At 42.7% G+C, this 23,902-nt stretch overlaps 3 protein-coding genes across 5 annotated transcripts; 1 reads left to right on the top strand and 2 right to left on the bottom strand.

Annotated features, from left to right (window-relative positions):
* The first annotated feature begins 503 nt into the window (after nt 1-503).
* On the top strand, nt 504-7,884 carry gnb3a (guanine nucleotide binding protein (G protein), beta polypeptide 3a). The gene is made up of 9 exons (XM_070965633.1): nt 504-1,574; nt 4,581-4,701; nt 4,820-4,965; nt 5,243-5,309; nt 5,588-5,750; nt 5,867-5,933; nt 6,021-6,222; nt 6,305-6,521; nt 6,675-7,884. Exons 2-9 carry the CDS (start codon nt 4,645-4,647, stop codon nt 6,779-6,781), a joined length of 1,026 nt encoding a protein of 341 aa, XP_070821734.1. The 5' UTR covers nt 504-1,574; nt 4,581-4,644; the 3' UTR covers nt 6,782-7,884.
* A 276-nt stretch (nt 7,885-8,160) lies between these two features.
* On the bottom strand, nt 8,161-10,299 carry cdca3 (cell division cycle associated 3). Its single transcript, XM_070966893.1, has 5 exons — nt 10,150-10,299; nt 9,933-10,053; nt 8,925-9,842; nt 8,781-8,848; nt 8,161-8,649 (listed from the first exon to the last, which is right to left on the bottom strand). Exons 1-5 carry the CDS (start codon nt 10,279-10,281, stop codon nt 8,557-8,559), a joined length of 1,332 nt encoding a protein of 443 aa, XP_070822994.1. The 5' UTR covers nt 10,282-10,299; the 3' UTR covers nt 8,161-8,556.
* A 1,905-nt stretch (nt 10,300-12,204) lies between these two features.
* pex5 (peroxisomal biogenesis factor 5) lies at nt 12,205-22,910 on the bottom strand. Of its 3 annotated transcripts, XM_070966602.1 has the most exons (17): nt 22,702-22,837; nt 20,466-20,622; nt 20,289-20,327; nt 20,005-20,122; nt 19,757-19,903; nt 19,439-19,523; nt 18,534-18,624; nt 18,109-18,231; nt 16,949-17,062; nt 16,507-16,590; nt 16,035-16,154; nt 15,707-15,850; nt 15,454-15,524; nt 15,093-15,314; nt 14,779-14,944; nt 14,534-14,691; nt 12,205-13,479 (listed from the first exon to the last, which is right to left on the bottom strand). In XM_070966602.1, the coding sequence occupies exons 2-17, from the start codon at nt 20,577-20,579 to the stop codon at nt 13,233-13,235; spliced, it is 2,043 nt and encodes a 680-aa protein (XP_070822703.1). In that variant the 5' UTR covers nt 20,580-20,622; nt 22,702-22,837; the 3' UTR covers nt 12,205-13,232. The 3 variants fall into 3 exon arrangements, with proteins under 3 accessions (XP_070822703.1, XP_070822704.1, XP_070822705.1); XM_070966603.1 differs by lacking the exon at nt 16,949-17,062 and having other exon boundaries at nt 22,702-22,897; XM_070966604.1 differs by lacking the exons at nt 16,949-17,062; nt 18,109-18,231 and having other exon boundaries at nt 22,702-22,910.
* Nucleotides 22,911-23,902: the final 992 nt, after the last annotated feature.

The raw sequence follows: 23,902 nt of genomic DNA, 5'->3' as shown, positions 1-23,902 counted from the left end.
CACAAGCTTTTTGTAGCGTGTGTGCAAGCGCACTAACAGAAGAAGTCCTGACTGTGAAGCGTCACAGTGAAACCGTTTAATCATCTGAATCTTTTCCCTTCAGGGTTTCCACAGAGAGTAACAATGTGATCCTTGTAGGGAACTTTCCTTTATGTTTGCCTCCTCTTCTACAGGGAGGTCAAAGGTCACTATCAGCTACAGCAGCATCCCAGGCACTAGTGAGAATTCAGACCCTGGTTCATCTCATTTAAATGTGTTTTTGTTGCTTTTCTACACATCATGTGGCAGGAGGCAGAATTAACTCCAGCTTACCAAACAACCTCAAATGTCAGCCATATGCATATTTGTATACTGTACATGTTTGGACCACCAGATGGGCACATTCACTAACATATTCATAGCTTTTCTCACCATGTTTGTTCACAGCATGCGACTCTGTATTCTTGACACAGCGCGCATTATACAGGTTGCTGACTCGCTCACCTTACTGTCAAAGGATCGATGTGAAAACTTGAGAGTAAAAACAAATCGCTGAGAGTCCATAAAAGGCAAGTCAAACTTACCAATGAAAAACCACCCACCCTTTGGCCTGAAAGTGCCATCTCATGACAGTGAGTGCAAGCTCTGCTGTTTCATAACCAGCAGGTGATTTGCTTTTGTTAGATAATGCGAAACGGCAGTGAGGTACATATTCTCTAAGGGGCAAGGGTGGAAATTAAAAGGTGAATCTCTAAGTTTCGAGGCCGCTTTCATGTCAGAAGGTCACTTGGGCTCAACAGAGAGACCCTTAGGTGTGACATTAGGTCAAAAATGGTAAATGGTATTTTGACAGTGAGAGCAAAGAGGACAGAGACTGTCGTCCAATGGAAAGTAATAGCAGCACGTGTCCTTGCACTATATGTTCATGCCCAGTGGTGCTGTTCGCCTGCTAATGATGAACCAGGATGACGTCTCTCCTGGATCCATCAGTTATTCTCCATCTCACCGCTGTACTCTGTCTGATCTCTGCTGTGCCATTCTCCCTCTCTGTTCATAAACTTTCTAATATTAGCTTCACCCCAGGTTTACAAAACACAAACCCTCCTGCCAGTCACAGATCTTTTAAAGACTACTTCAGCACCATAAAAAGCCATGTTCCCATCTTCTTTCCCCTCCCCTCCATGATTTCCATCTCTTGGTTTTTGATTCGGATTCACCCCGGCTCATGTCTTGTGACCCCGTACCCACGCTCTGCACCTTGTTTGGTTTCCCCCTCTGTCTCCTCTCCCTTTCTGTCTCTTTTACCCCCGCCGCACAACACTCCCCCGCCTCCACCCCTCTTTCTGTCCATCCCAGGGTTTATCCCCTCATCACTGATCTCCCTTCATCCCTCCAATCCTCATCTGTTCCTCATAGGAGCAGTGGAGAGAGTGAGTGACGGAGGAATATCCGACTGTGTGTGATACTAAAAGTGAATGAGCGGGAGAAAGTGTGGTAACAGGCGGGCAGAACTTATGACAACAACCAGAGGGAGACCGCTGGAGGAAGACTGATTAGAGATCTGCCAAAACACCTTGAGAGGAGTCTCCTAATTGGTGAGTTGATGGTCATATGTTGCTGTGCACATAATTTGTTCTTGGTAGTTGTGAAGTTGTGCCATGCTGCTCAGATGGATGGATCAGATTCAGAGGGTCAGATAAGAATTGGGTTCAAGACTAAAAAGTCATTTATCACCTTTAATAATTTGGCAAAATCCTGAAGCTTGGAGTAAAATTTTGACATACACTTACAGACAATTAGTTAACTCATTGAAAAAGATCCTGTTTTTGCTATGCAGGACACTTATAATATCATATACTTATGATCTTACAGTATCTGGGCTGTATGTTAAAACAAATATTTAGATATCAAACATGGAGATGGCATTCAAAATTATATCAACAGACATTTAATGCACTTACATGCCTTTTGTCTTGCGTTTGTGGCACACACAACAGAGGGATTTACATGGGATCAGCATACAATGCTGGTTTTGTCATACGGATTGATAATCAGACAAACACAAATACCTTTTGTTGTCTGATTCTTAATACTGTCAGACATAATCTGCATGACAAAACGATGTTAAGCATGTGGATGTATCGTGCGTGGTGTCAAATTTAGATTCACTGACTGCGCTTTTAAGAAGAGAGGAAAGGTTGGTTTAGACTAGACGTGGGCCATATGAACAAAAAATGATATCGGTTTATATGTGATAATAGAGGAATCTCTATTGAGAAAGTGATGATGGATAAAATCACAAGACAGGTATGTCCATTTTTGGCCAATCCAGTATCTTAAGTACTTGACAGAAGAAGGTACATCATCGCATTGAATGCAAGAATCCCATAAAAATCCAGTATTACCATAAAATGGGTCCTGATCATTGATATACAACATTGCCCACAACAGCGTTATACTCCCAGAGATACTAACAGGTAGACAAGTTTTATTTGTGAGCATTTTATTTCATGGGGTATATTGTCAATATTTCCCAAGTCTAGCATTGATGCTGTATGTGAGGTTAGTGTTTTAGTAAATATAAGGAGCTACAACACAAACAGCATCGCTCTGCTGCCAATTTAACAAGTAAACTAGAGCCATATTCTCAGACTGCGGATCCAAGGCGCTCAGCTGTAGTTGGTCAGGAGCTGTCAGCTGAGGTAAAGATGCAAACTGCAGAGCAGACTCAAGTTCACAGGCCCAGGCCCGCCGAAAAACACCTTTCACCGGCACTCATTCTCACAACTCTCCCTGCATCCTGTCCCACCTCCTCCATCTGCCCCCTCCCTCATTCTCATCCCTCTATCTGCCCCCCATCCCTTTCTCCATCTCTTATCCAGATGCAAAGAGCAGTCAGTAATCGGATGAGAGCAGATTTGATTCAAAAGGCTTCCCTTAAAATCTCAGCCAGTAGGATTTAAAACTCACTCTCCTGCCTCGCCTCTTACCCTCCACCGCCCTCCCTTCCTCCCCTCCCTCTCCCTCCTCTTCTCTCTGGCTGCGTTAATGCACTTCACCATCCAGCAAACCCTAGCACTCATTTAATCACATGGAACAATGGCAGGGTCCCAGGAACAGAATGGCAAAAGGGTAATAGCATGACTAAAACACTCAAGCATTCATTACAACACTCATTATCAAAGCAATTTCCCATCTGGAACAAAGGCCTGAAATCCCCTGTTACCAACTTCAGGGGCAATGTAGTTATCATCAGTTTAAGGCTGGACACCCATATTGTTGCTACTGAGGTGTTTGGTAGTACTATAAAGGCTGAAGCAGTGCTCTAATTTCATTTTAACACGATTCAGACCATCTTCCATTCACTTCAAGCATTACAGATAGATAAAGCATAAAGCCCAGTGGCAAACAATTAAAGCAAATCTCTTTTACAGAGTCACTCCCTGCTTCGCTCCCTTCCTCTCCCTTTCACTTCAAACAAATTAGAGGCAAATCCACTTGGTCATGTGTTTTGACAGGGACAGCCATTCAAATAGTGTGAGAGAGAGAGAGAGAGAGAGAGAGAGAGAGAGAGAGAGAGAGAGAGAGAGATTGCTGCAGGGACTCATACGATAAGATCAACGCAAGTGTTCCCTCCTATCAGTTTTCAAGGTAAGATAAAGGAAATGGCATCATGACATCTGGTTCTTCACGAGAAAGAAAAGTCGTCTGTAATATCTGCATGCGTACAGTAGAAGGACAAGGGTGTTGTTGTTCAGGTTGGTTATATTGTGCTGCTTTGCTGTGAAGTCAGTGTCATGTGTCGTGTCTCTTTGAACTGCTCTGTTTCTGTAAAGTCAGCTGTTGACTGTGACTCTGCCTTTTCACTTGTGCCCTGATTGCATTTGTCACACTGTACGAGTTTGTCCATTAGATGATTGGGCAACAGGTAACCATTGCTCATTTAATCACGGCATTACCAAATTCAATAGCCATCACCATTAGGTGGGAGCTCATCGGAGTGTTAAATGGCACAACCCACCTGTCATTGTTGTGAATATGTTGAGGAGTGAGAGGTGACTGGCTGAGAGCTGATGACATTATTACAGGACATACTGGTTTGTGTGTACATTCTGGGTGAGGATGTGTGCGCTCAACATGTGTCACATCTTCTCAAGAACAAACACTTTCTGTGTTGCTATCCTCGAATATTCATACAGTGCTTGTGTGTGTGTGTGTGTGTGTGTGTGTGTGTGTGTGTGTGTGTGTGTGTGTGTGTGTGTGTGTGTGTGTGCGCACACGCTTACGTGAATGCATGCGTAGGTGTGTTCTGTGGGTTTCTGCGTGTGTTCCTGCGAGTTTATGGAAGTTTGCAAAGTAGATGAGGGCCAGTTTGACTTGCAAAATAGGAATTACTTGGAGACTGGAGCTGGGGATTATTAAAAACGTTCAGGTAGGCGCAGGTAAAATGGAGACGTGTTTGTATGGGCAATGCTGTGACTAGAAACTAAATACGAATCACGTCTACTTTCTTGAATTATGTCTTACTAAATTCGTCGAAAGAAAGCTGTACACATAAAAGCTTGATTATGTCGTAACTAAATTCTGTTATGTCGTTTCAGGATTACCAGCTTTCCAGCCATATCTCCCTGTCTTGACTGGTGACAGTGCCTAACAAACGACACCATGGGTGAAATGGAGCAATTGCGGAAGGAGGCGGACAGCCTCAAAGACCAGATCACTGTCAGTAGGCCCGTCCATGTCACCTTTAGTTAGCTAAGAAACTGACATTATGTGGCTTTGCTTTGCTGCTGATAACCACATCTGGCAGTAACCTGACTACCTGTGTCTGTGTCCCCAGGCAGCTCGTAAGGCAGTGCAGGACTCCACACTGCAAGAACAAGCAGCTGGGATCGCCGTCGTGGGTCGTGTCCAGATGAAGACCAGGAAAACACTAAGGGGTCACCTTGCCAAGATCTACGCTATGCACTGGGGCGCTGAATCCAGGTAGATATGCAGCATATTGTGCACAAATTGAGAGAACAGCTGCTGGTTTATTTCACAGCCAACATGTGATTGATTTCTATTAAATTTTGAACCAAATTAGCATGAGGTTAGCCAACAAATACTAGAGGGAATTCTGATAGGTAAATTAGATTTGTGACACACTTAATTTTTAACTGGAGAGGAACATAGCTTGTGCCTGATGTTAATGTTTCAGCTGACACTTATTTCTCCCTCTGTCTCCTCCTTTGGTTTGTAATTATTGTCATTGTCACACCAGCCAGCTGTGTGTCAGTGCCTCGCAAGATGGAAAACTGATAGTGTGGGACAGCATTACAACCAACAAGGTAGGAAAGAGCAAAGGAGTGCCGTATCATGTTTACAGTAATGGAAGATGAAGGCTAATGTTCACCATGTGAGGCCATGAATGTGCTTTCCCAGCTGAAACTGAGCCCTAACCCTTGCCATGCACATCCACCCTCAAACATGCAACAATACACATATATCCATGTAACCTCTAAAAAAGAAAGACAACAGAAAGAGCCTTTAAGTGTTTCAGTGACTCAAGTTTGTTTGGTTTCAGTGGTTGAAGACAAGAGTTTCACCTTTTTCTACATGTCCCCAGGTGAATGCCATCCCTCTCAAGTCATCGTGGGTGATGACTTGTGCCTATGCACCTTCGGGGAACCTAGTGGCTTGTGGTGGTCTGGACAACATGTGCTCCATCTACAACCTCAAAGGCAAGGATGGGAACGTCAAGGTCATGCGTGAGCTGGCGGCACACACAGGTATGACACGACCGGATAAATTGCTCTTTTGCTGGACTTGACTGAGTTGGATGTCCTCTTGTTCACTTGCACCATTGTCTTGAGGTTCCTCATGTGATGTTTCTTTGCTTGCCCAGGTTACCTGTCCTGCTGTCGTTTCCTCAGTGACAGTGAGATCATCACCAGCTCTGGAGACTGCACTTGGTGAGAATTGAACCAAAAAGCATGTCGCAACTTCCTGCTTTGGAGTAAAAGCAGAAATAAACATTACGTTTGTCCATCTCCTTCAAGCGTACTATGGGACATTGAGACAGGGACCCAAAAGACCATCTTTGCTGGACATCAGGGAGACTGCATGTCCCTGGCCGTGTCCCCAGACTTCAAGTTTTTCATCTCAGGGGCTTGTGACTTCACAGCCAAGCTGTGGGACATCAGGGAGGGCACATGCAGACAGACCTTTGGAGGCCATGAGAGTGACATCAATGCAATTGGGGTGAGGGTCGCTTCTGTATCAGCGCTCTGACTGTCTTGTTGTGAAAGGAGGCCGGGTTCCTAATCACATCTCTTTCTTTCAGTTCTTCCCCAACGGTAACGCAGTGATAACAGGGTCGGACGATGCCACCTGTAAGCTGTACGACCTGCGAGCTGATCAGGAGCTCATCACTTACCAGGACTCCAGCATCATGTGCGGGGTGACCTCCCTGGCCCCGTCCCTGTCTGGACGCCTGTTGCTGGCTGGCTACGACGACTTCAACGTCAACATCTGGGACACACTTAAATCTGAGAGAGTGGGTGAGTACTGGTGGAAAACGGAGATGATAAAGTGGATTTAGCAGTTGATTTTAAAGCATCTAAAACCTCCAGTGCCTCGTATGGGATGGAGTGATTTGAGTGGTATTTTCAGTGGTATGTTGCTCAGCGTACATCGTGTTTTTTGTGGTCCAGGAGTGCTGGCCGGTCACGACAACAGGGTGAGCTGTATCGGAGTGTCCGCAGATGGAATGGCGTGTTGCACAGGATCCTGGGACAGCTTCCTCAAGATATGGAACTGAGGCTGTTCCTCACCGGCGAGCAGAACGAGAGCAGTTAACATCTGCCCAGGAGAAAGTGAAGAAGATTTAGAAAAAAAAATCAGAGCTTGAGGGAGGGGGACAAGGAGACGCATAGGGTGAGAAGAGGGTATTTTAATTGTGCCAAGTCCTATCTAATGTAGGAGAGGGGTCGTAATGTGAAGATTTTCTCCTCTCTCTGTCACATCGCGCTCTCACCTTTCTTCTCACGTTATGGGGGAATCTGGGGTGGGGGTCTCAGAAAAGATCATTCCTCTTAGTAGTTATATTATACTGCGTTTCAAATCGATAACATATGCACATTTGCCGCAGCAATTCAGAGATCACCCAATGAGAGCAGTTGCCAAATGGAAATGGTAGCACACTGGATGAGATAGAATCGAATATGTGTCAAGTTACAGCCTGTGTAGGTTCACACTAGCTATGCTGTGTTTTATATCAAGGCATAAATAATGTCATATGAATAATATGAACATTTGCGTTTTCGTTTCAGACTGTTGTTTGTCCTTAGTTTTTGGTAGATTCCCTACATGCTTACATTTACTTTCTTTTCATTTTCTAATTTTAATTAAAATGGAGTTATAGTTTGCAGATGTCTACATTAGTGTTTGAGTTGTTTTGTATGTGATTGATGGACAATATTTACCAGGATTTGGGGTCTAATCAGATGGCCTAACCCAACCCCCCTGTAGTTAGACCTGAAAAGTGCTTTGGGTAAACTGTTGACCTGACAGATGGGATTAAAAAATGGTTTCATGGTTGACTAAGCACTTAGAAAAAAAAAAGGATGACCCATTTGTCTCAGGACAGGAGGACTTTTGTATGAGTGTTATATGGATGATGACGTCTATTGTGCGCATATGAGCAATACATCTGAATCTGTACTATATGACCACTTCCCTCTTCCTCTGCAATTGTACAAGATAAACTTGAAGGACAGTTTGTGTACATACAAAAAAAACTCCCTCAAAGTTCTGACTAGAATTTGGACCGCCTCTTTTCCAACACTGGATACAGACAATGTGCAAAGCAAAGCAATACTACCTTTCTTAAAGACTGTCTAATAAACATGGGATTCTGCATCACTCAAGCCTTTAGTGTTACTTTCTGACACTGATTTCAGTCATAATTTTGGTTATAACATGTCCATGATTAACACCACATTGGTACCAACATTATTAAAGTACCATTTTTAATTGGAATTTTTTCAGCACTTTCGGCAACGAAAGAATTTAGATATTTGGATAAAAGCATGCAAACATGGCATCTTTTTTAATGGATTAACCATAAATGTCATGGTTTATTTACAGCCTCCCTACAAACTTTTAAATGAGGAAATGAAGGCTAGAAAAAGGGGAATACAAGATATGCAAATGTTTTATTTTTAGTCAGACTGAACAAATATTAAGTGTTTAGCTTTTATTCTGTTTGTGCAGAAATAAAGACTCAAATGTTACAATTTAGGCGTTGGAGAAAATTAAGTTATAATAAGTATTTAAAAGAAAAAAAAAACATGAGGAAAGCACAAGAGAAACGATAGCAACACAAGTTTACAATCAATCCAAAGACTTAAAACTGAACTATGAATTCAAATAGTTGTATTTATATTTACAAGCGGGCAAAACAGGATAGAAAACTGCTTGAAATGAAGTTAAAAGAACATACACAGGACAAAATCAGTTAGAAAGCTGTACACATAAAAGCTTGATTTAAGAGATATAAAGTCCAGAGGATTCTGTACACACTGCAGCAGTGAATCATCTATTCTCCTTATCCAAAGACACTGCCAGCACTTTGGAGTTTGTCTGCCCAAACCTCTGCTTGTCTGGGGTGGAGACCTTCAGCTTCATCTGGAAAAACGGGGGCAACACATAAGCTCAAGCAGCTGATTGACAAAGCAATGAACTGTAGGTCCAAAATACACATCCTGTAAATAATGAATAGGCATGACTAGCAGTAAGTGCATGCTTGTGTACAGTACCTGAGGACGTTGGTCCCTGGGTGAGTTGGTTTCCTTAAGGATCTGCAGCGGGGAGCGGCCTTCAGTACCTTGAAAAGAAAGTAAACGTCAAACAACAACATTTTGCTATCACAGATGCTGAGAAGCCTCAAACTGTCTACATACCTTTCTGCTTCCGTTTCCCAGACTGTCCCTTGTTTTCGTTGGTTACATTCTTTATGGCAACGTGGACAGCAAGAGGAGAGGAGCCTCCTTTTCCACCTTGCCCCTGGACTCCTCTCGCTCTCAGCCCAGTGGCACCAAAACCTTTCCCCAACCACTGCGGCTTGAACACCACCTGACTGGGGCTCTTTGGGTCAAAGGTGGGGCAGCGGATGCCGGTGCAGAGCTGTGGCTGCTCTGGGCTGGGGTCCGTAGCTGGTGCTGATGGAGCAGGTGAAGGAGATGATTCTTTCACGTGCTCTTTTGTTTCCTCAGAAGATGGCAATAGCTCTGCTTTCTCCGATTGTGCTGGGGAATCACCTGAAGCAGTGGGTGGGACAGGCTCAACAGGGGACTCAGTGTCAACAGTGATAGAAGGAAGAGCATAACAATGATCCACACCATCCATCAATGGCTCAATTTCCACACTTGGCACTGGGGATGAAGTACTGTCACAGTGCACCTCAGCAAAGATCTGGGATGAGGTTGCTCCCTCGTGGCAAGTTATCAGGCTCATGCTCAATCTCTTGTGAAGAGGAGACTCTTTTGCTTCTTCAGCCTCCTCCAGGCTAATTTCTGCCTCAGTTTCTACCTCCACCTCCACTTGGGGTTGCTCAAGAAGCACAAAGGGGCTTGAGCCACCCATACTTATGAGAGGAGGCATTACAGGGGTGGTCAGAGGGTTAGTATGCTCAGCAAAGGAGCCAAAGGTGCAGATAGGCTGAGGAGTCAGAAGGGGCTCAGTGGAAGCCAGCTCTTCATCCCTGACGATCTCCTCCTCCACGGCATCACTGAAGTGTTTCTGGGGGACTTGAGGGGCTTTGCCTTCAGTCTCATTGTGGAAAAGCATGCCCAGGCGGCGAGCAAAGGACCCCACTGTGGCTATTAGAGAAAATGACAGAACATAATGTTACAGTGCATTTTGCAGGTAAGAAATGCTAAGCTGAATGTTACTCTTTACCAAATAATTACCTCTCATGACTTCTCTGACAGGGGTGCGGGCAACACCGACAGTCGGGGAGCGGGGATCAGTGAATGCCAGTGGACACTCACCTTTCACCTCAGCAACTGCTTTAGGCACAAGCCTGCCAACCTAGGAAAATATTTGGAGTGGTTAGCCTGCTTTTAAAGGTTTCCCCCTCCCCACAGCTCACAGCATGCCTGACAGGAGTTTAGCCAGATAGCCTACCTGAATTGGTGTACGATCAATTCCTGTTGACGGAGAGCGTGGATCCATCAGATCACTGACTCGACTGTTTTTGATGGCTGGCTCTGGCTTTAATGGTGCAGACACAGCAATCTTGCTCTCACTGGATCCCATGATGATTGTTTAACTGAACTGAAGCACAGTACACATGTAAAAAAAAAAAAAAAAAAATACAGATAAGATACTTGTCACATGTGGATGTAGTGGTGAGCTTGCAGATTACAACCAACTGAACACCGCCGCCTCCTCACCCTCCCCTTTAAAGGGTGAAGGAGAAAGCCAAAGGTCCTCTCTGAAGCCTGTGTACGGTTTGTCTGTTCTGGACTGTAACATTAGAAATATGGCAGACTGTGTGGAAGAGGACCAGCTCACTCTTTAAATACAAAGGGATCATTCTAACGCAATGAAATCAGGCGATTTTACACTGGTGAAACCATAATTAAGAATTTTATAGTAAAATTCTGCCAATAGATGCCCCTAAAATCCTACACACTGGACCTTTAAGGATTCGATGTATGTTTGAGCCATTTGTAAATAAAATGCCACCAGCACATTTCCACACAATGAACAGCCCTTATGGCTGGTCTCCAGTAAGCCTGTACAGTTACCATCACAGTGTTCCATCCAGCAAGGTATAAACAAGTTAAAACATGACAAAAATCATGAAAACAAAACACGCCGGAGCACGATTTGTAGCTCGTGCGTATTTAAACGAGCGCCTGTACATCCTGATATAAAACTAATGCTAAAATTAATGTAACTTTCTACAACACTGACACATAAATTCACAGGTTTACCTACTTGCATTACTAACTTAACGGCTGTGTGCTGATTAAAAATGAAATGCCTGTTCACGGTAGAGGTTAAACTTAAAGAACTGGTTAGCAAATAAACAAACAAGCTAGCTTAGCTAAACTCAGTTGGCTAACGTCTCAATTTCTCTGTTAAAAGGTGAAGAGGCAACGTTCTGATATTAACCGTTGACAGATTTGAGTTTCACTTTGTTAAAATCAGACAAGGTGTAGAGTTTAAAACATATTCTCCGTCTTACCTTGTACGAGACGAAGACAGGCGTAGTGCTGAACCTCTTTTCACTTACTCCACACTAAACAGGGGAAACACACGACTTTTAAAACATTTAAATGGCGCGGTTGCATGCACGCTATTTTTGAATGAACCAATCAGCGTGCGCGTCGTCTCCAGATCCTCGGCGCTGATTGGCTTAGAACCCAGTGTTCCGGAAAGGGGCGTAATGTCCTCCTGATAACACATTTCAAAGTTGAAATAAATGCATGCTTTGTTTGTCAGACCTGGGAAGAAACACGAAATATCAGTATTGACGCAATCCTCCTGAAACATGCAACTCCCTGAACAAACTGCACAAAGATTTTACTTTTCAACAGATATTGAAAGAAATATAGAGGCTGGAATGACCTTTAATGCACAGTGTTTAGTTTAATGCACAGTGTTTAGTTGTAATCATGATACATTCAAAGGCAAATATAAATTGAGTAATTATTTGCATAAAAAATATGCCAGTAATCAAAAGCTCATTATAATGATCAATCAATAATTCTACAGAAGTTATGATTGATTGAATTTTTTGGGTTGTGCTTGTAATTAATGTTTCAGTATTTCCTAAATGAACAGTTGTATTAGTATTTGTAATGACTTCCATTAATTATAACCCACATAACAGCAATACCCTACATACATAAACTGACATACTAACTAAAAATAACTCATTTGAGCAGGTTTATCTTCTTTAAGTAAAAACTCAACAGCTTTTATTCTGAATTAAAACTCCAAATGAATACTTAAACAAGACTGTTCTATTACGCTTCTGTCACTGCTCCTCACACATAATAAATTCTAATGATAATTCATAATAAAAAATTCTGTTTTCAGTTCAAGTGTTTCTAACTTTGAAATAAAAATTCTAATGCTGCCATCTGTTGTTTGGTATCACACTTTTTTTAACATCACTGGAGTCGAGCTGTTGCGTTCACTTAGAAAAAAAATAAAAACACCAACAGATGTTTGGAATCAAAGCTTTATTGCTGAATATTATATTAAACATTGCAGTCAGGATTTAACTAGCCTGAAAACAATTATAGTGCAACAATTATGTTACAATACACAATATGGCAAATAGCATTATTTTACAATGAAGCAAATTGTTTTACAAGAGCAATATGAAAAGAGCGAGAAGGAGGAGCCCAGAGAAATCATTCTAGTGATATTACAATTATATGATCATATCATCCGATGTAGGATTAATTTTCCCCCACAGGCAAGCCAACACACACACACACACACACACACACACACACACACACACACACACACACACACACACACACACACACACACACACACACACACACACACACACACACATGCACACACAGGCACATACACACCATAAGAGTAACAGTCCCGCTGGTTGTCAGTTCATTGTCCTGGCTGATAACTGATTACTACAAAATTAAATAAAATATATATATATATATATAAAAAGAAACAAGCTGCTGTAGCACTTCTGATAGTATTTGTACTCTTGACTGTCCGAATCCTTCACCAGCGAGCACTTTTGATAAAAAGCAGTACTCTTTTCAATGTTGACAATTATATTGTACCTTTAATCTACACGACTGTAGTGCGTATTAAATTTAACCTACAACCTCTTCATCATTTACTTTCTTTATTGAGAGCAAATTTCAAAGCAAAATGACATTTCATTATAAACCCAGCTCTCCAGATCAACACAGTAGGTGGAAATGTGAGGACTGTCAAACATGTCAAATACAGTAACGTGACTGTATTAATGCCGGCTGCGTCTTCCAGGTAGAGAATAATACTGCAATATTTGAGAAAAGTCATTTAAACACACATGACCACAAGATGATGTCTCTCAGGCGGTGGATAATTCACAGTGTCTTCCTCCTCTATTTCTCTGGAACCGTTAGCATTCTGATTCCTCTCCGCTTCATTCAGTCACCCAGACATTTACCTCCCAGCAAAGCACACTCACACTCAATAAGCCCACCCCCCCTGGCAGGTTTTCATGCAGTCCCACCGTCCACCTCTCTCTGGCCAAAGTGAGCCAGCAACGTGTCCAAGTCCCTGCGGTCAGCAGCAGCGTACAGAGAGCTCTCTCCCATCATGCTGAGAGCCATGCGCAGGGTGGACCAGATGTTGTCGGACATCATGGTGGCTGCGGCACCTCCGGGCCCCCTCGCAGCTCTTGCCCCGTCCCCGGCGGCCTGGCGCTGTAGGGATAGAGCTTCGAGGAAGTGCTCCACTGCCTCTCTGAGGATGGATGAGAAAGAAAACACCACAGGGTGAACAGCTAATTGGAGCTATATCTGAACCCCAAGCAGTGGTCTTTGCTCCTGTAACATTTTTACTCACTGCTCAGTATAATGCAATACAATTTAACAGCACCACTACCAGCAGGTTGACCATTAGGTTAAGTCTCTGATACATTTTCAACAAAAACTGAACATTACAACCTTCATTACAGATAGAATGTATTAAATGGTACCATGTTTTTAGCTGAGCGCACCAACTAAACTGCCAACAGTGTATCTGCCAAAACTGCTGTTGCCATCTAGTGGAGATAAAAGCTACTGCATCGCACCAGAGTTTGAAATGTACATACCTCACACCATATAGAGCAAGAAAGTACAATCAATTTGCCAGAATTGAATTTTAAACTAACACAAGACAAACATCAGAGTGTTTTCTTCTTAAAAGTTATACAATTTAAGCAGAGGGATTTTCTTTTCTTTAATGCTTTGTGTTACAGCCTTACAAAGAAATGCCTGATCAAAACAACTACATCTTTTATCAAGTAATCAAATCTACTTCAAAACCTTTAGTCTGAAAACTCGCATTGGGCAAACTTGATGTTCATTTCATCCATTTTACACAAAAATGCAGAAAATGATCTCATGTTTGCAACAACCTTCCATTCATTTTTTTTTAGTTCACTAAGTTGGGATGCTGTGTAGAACACAAATAAAACATAATCCTTTTTGACATATACATGATCGTATAAAGGATATTACTGCACGGGCTTTGGAACACTTTATAAAACCATTGTCTGAAAGCGCATTTCTTTGCAAATAATTGCATTCTGTTTTTATTTGTTTTTCAGTCAGGGATGTGAAATTATTCCAGAAACTTGTGTTCACAGTTGCATATCATAGCAAAATAGTATCTACATTTATCCCAAGTTGTTATGTTTGTCTGAATGGGGAGTAAATCATTTATGGATTCAGTCTAACGTAACAGTGAGCAAAAATATCTATTTTAAAGCATACAAAACACACATCTACAAAGCAAAAACTTCCTCCCTCACCTGTGGGCTCCGAGGTTGACACAGCTGATTCCCAAGTTGTAACGACTGCGGACGAAACCGGGCTGCAGTTCCAGAGCTCTCCTGTAGGCAGCCACTGCCTCCTCTGAGTGGCTTCCATTGGCGAGCGTGGCACCCAACTTATTCCACAGCAGGTAGTCCTGATGGAGACAAAAGGGAAAAAAAGGAGAACTTAGAAACAGAGCACGAAGTGTGAGGACAGACTTAGCTCTGGTTCAGAAACGAACCTGTGGTGTGACAGAGAGAGCAGCGCTGAAACAGTCCACCGCCTTGTCGTACTCCCCGCTGAGGTTGAAGAGAACTCCCAGACCACACTGCAGCTGGGGGTCCACCTGGGCCGGGTCAGAGTTGGCTGCATGCAGGAACAGGGACTGGACATCAGTGAACAAAGATCTGTGCAGGAAACACAAAAAGAAAGAAAGGAGCAAACAGAGCGAGAGCCAGAAGATATTACACCATAGTCAGAACATTTTAGAATTACTGGATGCTAAATCTGTGTGTTCTGTTTTAAACCAGAAACCCACGCATGTGTAATACTCACTCTGGCAGCAGTGACCCAAACCGCTCCCTCTCCTTGTCCCTTTCCCTGGCACCATCCTTTTGACGCTCGTGCTCATTCTGCTCCCACACAGAGCGGTATTTTGGATTGTGCTTCAGCCAGTCGCGCAGAGTCTCACAGGCCTGCCTGTGCAGCGATTCGTTAGTGAAACTGACAGCCAGCGCCATCAGAGCAGTCAGGTTGTCATTCTTCAGCTCTATACATCTGACAAAGGAAGAGGAGGCAATGGGAAGAATACCGTTAAATAATGATGTTTTTAATTAAGACAACAAATAACTAAAAGGTGACAAAAAGATCCTCCAGAGGAACTGTTATGGAACATTTTGCAATTCTGATTACTCACCTGCGGAGGGCGCTGATGGCGGCAAACTCTTGCTCGTTCTCTGCCTGACAGGTTCCCAGATACTGCCATGCCTGCAATTTAATGAAAAGAAACGTGCACACACCACAGCATCATTACAACTGCCTTCTGTGGGAAAACCAACATGAATATAATCATAAGAGACTTTTTGGGGCTGTTTTTCCATTTAGTATTCAGAGGGCGATCAAAGAATTAGAAAAATGCAAATGAAACCTCAGGCTGGAAAAAGTCTCACCAGCTGGTTGTCTGGTTCTCTCTGTACAGCACTTTCAAAGAAGCGTACGGCACCCGGGATGTCCCCTGCCTCCATCCTCTTCACTCCCTCTGACAAAGGGTCCGGGTGGGATAAATACGGGTTCTCCTCTTCAAACTGATACCCCTGGGACAAACACAAGCAGGCAGCTCAGAGTATGTGTGCGCGCTGCTCTAACACAGAGTCAGGTACATGAAAAGCACACTGTGTGCTGTGCACTTTTGTAGCTGTATGTCCAAAATGTAGAAATCCTCATGCAAACAGATTGTATTCCTCAGCAGCTGCCTGTTCTCAGCAGGTTGACATCTACCTTGTCATAAGAAGTGCTGAGTAGCTGATCGAAGTCAGACAGCCAGGGGTGGCTCTCTGCATCCCTCTTAGCCATCTCCTCCCACTCCTGCTGCAGCTTCTCCCAGAAATCCACATCACTCTGACAACACGACAAGATACACATCATTACTTCACAGTCTCCTCGCATCATATATCATCCGGTATGACAGACATGTTTGACCTAGACCGCATTGATGGGGCTTTGTAGCTAGGAAACTAGGAAAAAAGAGAAAGACGGTGGTTTGTGTTTTTTTTCCTCGAACAGGATTAAGTGACTATATCAAGGTCACCCTGCTAAATAATTAGAGTTTAGGCAGGTTTTTCTGCCTATTCAATTTCCATTTTCAAACCTCGACCTTCCAGGACACTGATGTGATGTTTAACCTCTACAATGCCACTGCTCCCAATTAATACATAACAATTTAGCAATAGCTCAATGATTCCTGCCTGACCTCCACTGCAGCTTTAGCCTCTTGGAAATCCGGTCCTGACGTGGCGAACTCATCCACCCAGGCTTCAGCCGAGTCCACCGACACCTGAATAGCAACGAAGAGCAATGAGAGCGGTTGACTTGAGTCGCCAGGTGCCGGCGATGAAAACTGTTATTAGAGCTGAGGATGGGGGACATTAAAACAGGAAAAATATAGAGGGAAATGAATGAAAAGGAGAAAAAGATGAAAGAAGAAATAACATAGAAAAAAGCTAATTTTCTCTAATCCTTTCTTCCATTTCTTCCTAATTAAAATGCACTCAACAGCAACTAAAGAATGAATCGCTGCATGTATCTTACTGTTCATGTGTAGGACAAAACTCTAAGTACAACACTAGTTGCAAAACTTAAAGCAGCGGCTTAAGATGAAATACCCATCGCTGCCACGACCACAGAGGTCCTACCTGCCTGACGACCTTGGCCCACTGCTCTGCTTGTTTAGCTTTAACTTTTTCAATCTTCTCAATCCTCTCTGGGGGTTCCAAGGGAAGACTCCCTCCCCCCGTCTCCATCAGGAACTATGGCAGGAGGCGAGGAGGGGGTGGCGGTGGGGAATGGGGCAATGTTTAGAGGAGGAGGGAGCAGTTGGTTATGAGGTTTTTTTGGAGGGGTGGGCGGAGTGGGAGTAATTTTAAGTAGGCGGAGTAGATGAATGGCGGTTGTTAATTGAGGGAATGGGTAGCCGAGAGTTCGAAGGCAGGTCAAAAATGGGAAAAGTACATGTCAGAGTTAGAGGGCAATAAAGTACAATGGAGCCATGGTGAACAGATAGTCATCAAAAACAGGACTGAGAGCTACACATGCACAGTATAAGAAGGAAGCCCATTTCTGCCTGGATAAAAAAAGACAAAAAGGTGGGCATGAAAATATAAAAGTCAAAATTTTGATCTGTTTAGTGTTACGTGTGACTATTTTATGGGTAATTAGTAAAAATGTATGAGATAGCAAGTCAAAATCATCAAGTTAAAAGTTGACATTTGACTTATGAGCTCATAAATTTCAATTTCAGTTAAATTTGTAACTTATCTAACTATTTTGACTTATTACCTCATAAATCTGATTTATCACTTTTTTTTCTTTATATCTGACTTTTGACCTATTTTTTTCTTTTCTTGGCCAAAATGGGCTTCCATAGTATTGCGATTTTAGGGGAAAATCTAGTTACAATCCAAAATCTGGCACCAGGCCTTTTTCTCCCCGAACTGAAGGAAGTCAAAGCAATCACTTACAACCCCAGATAAATCAAAAGCTGAAGGAAAACTGGGTCAGGATCGGAACAACCACAGCTTGACTGTACACATTAAAAACTTAATGCATACGAAGAGAAGCGGAGTCGTCTCTTCGCTGAATAGATTCCATCTGCAACGCTGTGCAGCCTGGAGCTTCATATTACAGGGAGCGGAGTGGCTGCTTTTGGTTACATTTTTGGAAAATGTTACTCTGCATCAGATTCTGGCGTGATGAGTCACAAAGCATGGCCTATACTGTGCAAAAGTGAACCAATCTGCTTCCACAATGTACTCCCAGTGCAACCATTCCCTCCTCAGTGGGCAATGACTCGTACCTGGTTGAGGTTGGAGGCCCAGTTCTGAGCCTCCTCGGCCTGAGCTTTATCTGTGAGCTGTTTGTCTGTTCTGCTCTCCACTGTCACACTGCCCTCGCCAATCTGCCTAATGAATCGCAGGAACTACACAACGAAAAAAAAAAATGACAGCAAAAAAGCATTTACTATTACTAAACGGTCAGGTTTATGCTGATATACTGCTAGTTTCTTTCTAAACCAACGAGTTTCTTTCCGACCTAAGACAATAGCCTGGAAAAAGCACGATAAACCTTCTGTCATCAACACTACCAAAACACTCTGCTCCCAAAGAACAACTGTTAACAAATGTTAAAGGAAAAAGAGAAACAATATGGTGAGAGACATGTAAAAAGGAATGAAACATGGCATACTGAGGATCCGACAGCTGTCAGGTTCACGCAGCTCACCTCTGTATTTTGTAACTTGGGGTCATCAACCTTTGAGACGAGCTCATTGGCTGTTTGCCTCAGCTCCTCTCCTGGTAGATACTCTTTTGTCCTGTCGGATTAACAACAACAAAGACAATATTAGTATTATACTGTAAGAAGCTGTAAAATAAGAGCCAGATTCCAAAAAAGTTGCTGTTCAAAACATAGGTGATAATTTACTGATCCTTTTTGACATATAAAATAACTGAAAACAGTTGAAAAACTCTAGATTTAATGTTTTACCTCATCAATGTCATTGACTTTTGTAAATAGTGTCCATGCTTACTCTGAATTTGACAGCTGACAGTATCATGACTGTATAAAGGATATTACTACATGGGCTTGAGGACACTGTAACGCTGTTGTCTGCAAACACTTTTTGTTTGCAAATGATTGTTTTTATTTACATTTTACAAAGCGTCTCAAAGAAACAGATCTATCCGCATATGCAGGCTGGAACGGATCAATTCAGGCCAAGGCTGTACTTTGTATTGTTGCACATGTGAGTCCTTTAAAGGTCAGTGCACTATGTTGATGATTAGACATCTTTAAGGCTGCTACTCCATCAGTTTTCATGTCCTGTTCAGGTGCATCATTTCCTTTGATGGAGCTCAACATAATCAGACAGGGATACACAAGGTTACATGTTCGAAAAAAGAAAATTCAACATCCAATCATGAAAAAGACGAGACCGTTATCAAGGTTCAGACATGCATTCAAATCTGCCATCCTGTCTAACTGTGCCTATTCCTCTTACTCCCCCCAAAAGTGTCTCGCCTATGTTCCACATTTATTTCAGTGTGACTGAAGTAGCCATTTATATAAGCCATTTTTTAATTTGCATACTCTAAACACTATCCATGTCCCCCATCTCCTGCTCTAACCATTCATTCTCCTTGTCTCCCAGGTCTCCCAGCCACAACTTCTCCTCTGACTGCTCCAGATACTCCTCTGCCCAGCGTCCAGGATCTGGAGTAACAAAAGAAAAAAACACTGTGGGTAGGCACATTGTAAAAATGACCTACAACGCAAAAATAAAAGGATTTATCAAAGGCAAATTTGCTCTGATCTCAGTAAATCTGATGACACATGACAGACTGTTGAGGACTCCAGAGAGACAACATGCACATCGAGTGAAGTGTGTGTCTTCAGAGTGAAACACAGGAGAGCAAGGCAAAGCAGCTAAAACAAACTCAAGCTACCTGCAGCCTCAGCGATAAATTCTCTTGTCCAATCAGCATCTGCTGCATCTCCAAGAGCGGTGATCCCTGGTGCTGAGGCAGAGTCCTGACCTGAGAGGAATTCGGCCGTCCAGTCACCAGAGAGGGCCAAGGCTGCCACATCTGGAGCTGTGAAATATGTGGTGCTTTAAAATGCTAAAAACAGTCTGTGTGTAGAGTTGAACATAAGCCATACAAACACAAATAGATGAGGAAAATAATAATAATACCTCTCTGTGGAGCCTGTCTGTAGCTCTGCTGGTCAATCTGCTGCATCTCCTCCAACAGCTGACCCATGTCGAATGTGTGTGGGGGCCGTGGTGGCGCCTGAAGGAACTCATTCACCAACTGCAGCAAAAACAAAAACATGTCACTAAAGCTAATAAATATTATCCAAAATTTACGAGATAATAGAGAAAATGCAGCTGAAATTGGTTATAGATCTTTATCAAACATCACACAGTACCATCATAGACACAATACGCTGAATTCTGAAGGGAACATAAGCACTGACCTCTTCTTCAGTTGCAATTTCTATAGCAGTCGGTGGAATCTGAGAAAAGAAGAAGGAAGAAATGAGGTAACAGAACAACTGGTGGCATGTCTGAGCAGCAGTTTCACAGTAAGACTGGCATATGCACACTTTGTAGGAAATCATTGACCTACTAACAGATATCTGCAAAATACTCACTGTAGGTGTTGAGCGGTGTCGCCATGCCCCCCCTTCCTTGGTCATGTGACTGGTCAACTTCATGAGGGGATTGGCTCCCCCACATTCTGCCTCCACCAACTCCCGCATCGCCATGGCAACACAAGGACAAGGCAAACCCAATCAGACCACCTGAGAACTGAGAAGAGGATGGAAACACGCATTTTTGGATGACTGCACAAAATCCAATCTGTGTTCAGGACAGAAATGCACACTGAAGAACAGCATTGGATCACTGAGAGTGATGCGTTCAGGAACATCCAAGAGGTACACTGCAGAGAGAATTTTTCATTTCAGCACCAAAAAACTGTATAAGCACTTATCAGTCCACATAATCCTTAGCATCGGTGTACACTCTCAAATCTCAAATCACCCCAAAAAGCATTTGTTAGCGTTTCTGACGAGCCAAGCAAGGTGAAATCTAGAGGGTGTTCACACTGCACATGTCATGTAACCAAACTCAAGCTCCATCTGCTGTTTTCATGTCATTTCCTGGCTGTGGGTGAACCATTAATAATGTGGATATGACGGCCCGGCAGGCACGGGCATTCACTGCATATTTCACTCAGCTAGTCTGTTAAGTTCAGAGGATTTTAGCTTTCAACCGCAGCGCTGCTTTAACAATGAGAAAAAGACAACATTTACTGTTATCACCAAAATCAGATGATAATTACTAACCTGCAGAGCTGGGTATTAAACCTAAAGACTTCTTTGGTAAGAGCCGCAAATGTCCCTGTAGCACAGAAAATGAAAAAGCTGCTATGCCAAGTCTTGTTAACTTATTCTTTGATGAGATGCACCTAAATTTCAATAAATATTCTACCGATTTCTGACTAGTTTATTTAGGGAAAATCATTTTGTTGAAGCAAAAGCTACCATTTTTAAGTGACTTTTGAAGAAAAGACCTGTTTATATTTCCAAGAAAGGTGCTGAATGAATCACTTGACATTCTGGCACTGGTATATGGGCATGTTATTGGGACCAGCATAAAAAAATCTGTGATACCGACACCTGGTGTTATTCCACAGCATCAATATTACAGTATAATCATATTAGATCCTATTGGGTCCTCTTTAATCTGCCTATCACTCACCTGATCCTCTAAAAGTAAATCAACAACAAAGTGAAAAGGTTTACGACAATGATTTAGTGCCTAAGTGCAAACACTGAAGCTGCAGGTTTTTCCTCCAACCAATCAAGAGCACACAGTCTGACCAATCAGCTGTCTGAAGACTGAGATCAGCTAATGAAATGAGTCAAATCTGGTGTGCTGCTGCTTGGTTGGAAAGAAAACCTTCAGCCACTCGGCCCTTTGTGGAATGAGTTTGACAAAACCTGCTGCTAAACTCACTGACCTACATCCAAGCCTGGGGATGAACAGCTGTCAGACTGTTGGACATGCTGGCCTACTCAACTTATCTAACCCCCCTGGAGGGAAACGTAATAGTTATATTTCCATAATGAACCGTCAGGAATAGAGGTTGAATTCCCAGGCTACTAAAACACCTGAAAGCACGGCAGAAAATATGATTATATTGTGAGTTCATTGTACAGGTGAGCTATAAATTTAAGGGTATTTTATTCCTACTGATTCGAAGAGCTGCTGTATGATGATTAGGGTCAAAGTAAGAGGATTAGACAAAGATATTAATACACACACTATCACAGACAGGCCGCTGTGACACCTGTTTGCTCGCTCGCTTACTGTTAGCACAAACCCAGACCATCTTCTTCCACATTACCTGTGGAGGAAGGTGTGCTTTTGTCCACACATATCCCACCTTTACTGTGGGAATTATTTCAGGCACAGAAATATATAATATACACTGTCCACACCTAAAAGCAGCCGAGCTCAGCCACAGGCTTTTAACTGTCAAACTGCTGTCATGTGTAAAACCAGTTAACTAGACTGGGAGCAGTGGGTCTGCACTGATAGCTTTGTTTTGCACGAAGCTAACCGTAGCTTCAGCCACAAACGGCAATGTTAGCTTAGTAACTCAACGCAACGTATCTCCTCTTACATAGCTGACACGCTGCTCAATAAATAGCGACTCAAGCGAAGAAGATTTCAAGGAATAACGAGCCTTTCGACAACCGCGAGTGTAGCTAGCGTTAGCTGACGGTGCTAGCTAGCTGCCGTAGGGCCAGTGCGGAGATCGCTGTTGTCGTGTGTCGCCACAGAGGCATGAATAGACGGATAGCATGATGTTCATCTCACCGCCGACAGCAGCTGCTGTAGCCCTTCCGACAGTCCCTCCTCTCCGGTCTGTCGACTCCGTCTGATTTCAAAATCGTGTCAGAGCAAAAGTTACCGCAGTCTCAAACCTCCCGGTAAGCGTCTGAAACCAGCCGCAGTGTGTTATTGGCGCTTCTCTTTAATGTGTCTGCCTTTCTCCTCCATGACCCACAAGCACAAAACCCTTCACTGATTGCTTGGAGTCTCTCGCAAAGTTACGGTGGTTTAGTATTCTCGAACGGCCTTACGTAAAAAGATGTCAGGGCTTGACAAAAAACACAGTGAAACGGACGGAGCCTGAATTCACCTACAGCTGAAAGGTTTTACGTAATAAAAAAAAAAAAAATGTGCAGGAGATCGAAGTCCAGCAAATCAAATGAGCATAGCTGCCAGGTGCCATTACGGAAGAAAAAAAAACAACCAAAAGTGGTGTACTTTCTGTATACTCATAAAATGTTTGTGTATCTTGACGAGACTGGTCACTTATTTAGTACAAATTTCATTTGACACTGTAGTGTAGGCTTTGCAACATGCTGCAGTGGTAGAAATATTCAGACACTTGCAGTAAAGGCATACATTTTCTTTTATTTGAGAGCAATAACAAGTTTAGTTTAGTTTAGTTTTTAGTGTAGTTTATTTCGGTCTTTGGTTTGACACAACTCATTGCGCAATAGACTTGACAACACAACATAAATACAGCAGCTGATCAAGGTCCAAGAAAGGAAAACAAAACAAGATTAAGCAAATCAAAATAACAAATAAGTAAATAACTAAAGAAAGCATTCAATAAATGTTCAAGACCGAAAAGGTGTAGGCTGAAGCTTAGCTTATTTTGCCTACCCTTTTACAAAACAGGTTATATTGCAATCTGCTGTTTCATTTATATTAACAAATGAGCAAAGTCCCCCCAAAAAAAGAGAAAAAACTCTTCAACATAGAAGGCACCACTGCTCATAGTTCTAATTTGTATAAGTTGATCATCCTCCTTTTAAGTATTTTTTTAAATGTATAAATTGTTCTACACACAGTCACTTTACAGGTTAGAAACTCTCCCTAAAACATTTCACCATCTTGTAAAATATGATGAAATGTAACAATATAGTTATGAATGAATTTAAAACCATAATCCATTTATCTTCACCTGGACAAGCTGCTACACTGTATTGCTATTAATCCCATAGTG

The sequence above is a fragment of the Chaetodon trifascialis genome, chromosome 7, assembly GCF_039877785.1.
Source record: "Chaetodon trifascialis isolate fChaTrf1 chromosome 7, fChaTrf1.hap1, whole genome shotgun sequence".
Taxonomy (NCBI): Eukaryota; Metazoa; Chordata; class Actinopteri; order Chaetodontiformes; family Chaetodontidae; genus Chaetodon; species Chaetodon trifascialis.
This window is presented reverse-complemented; position numbering and strand designations above follow the sequence as displayed.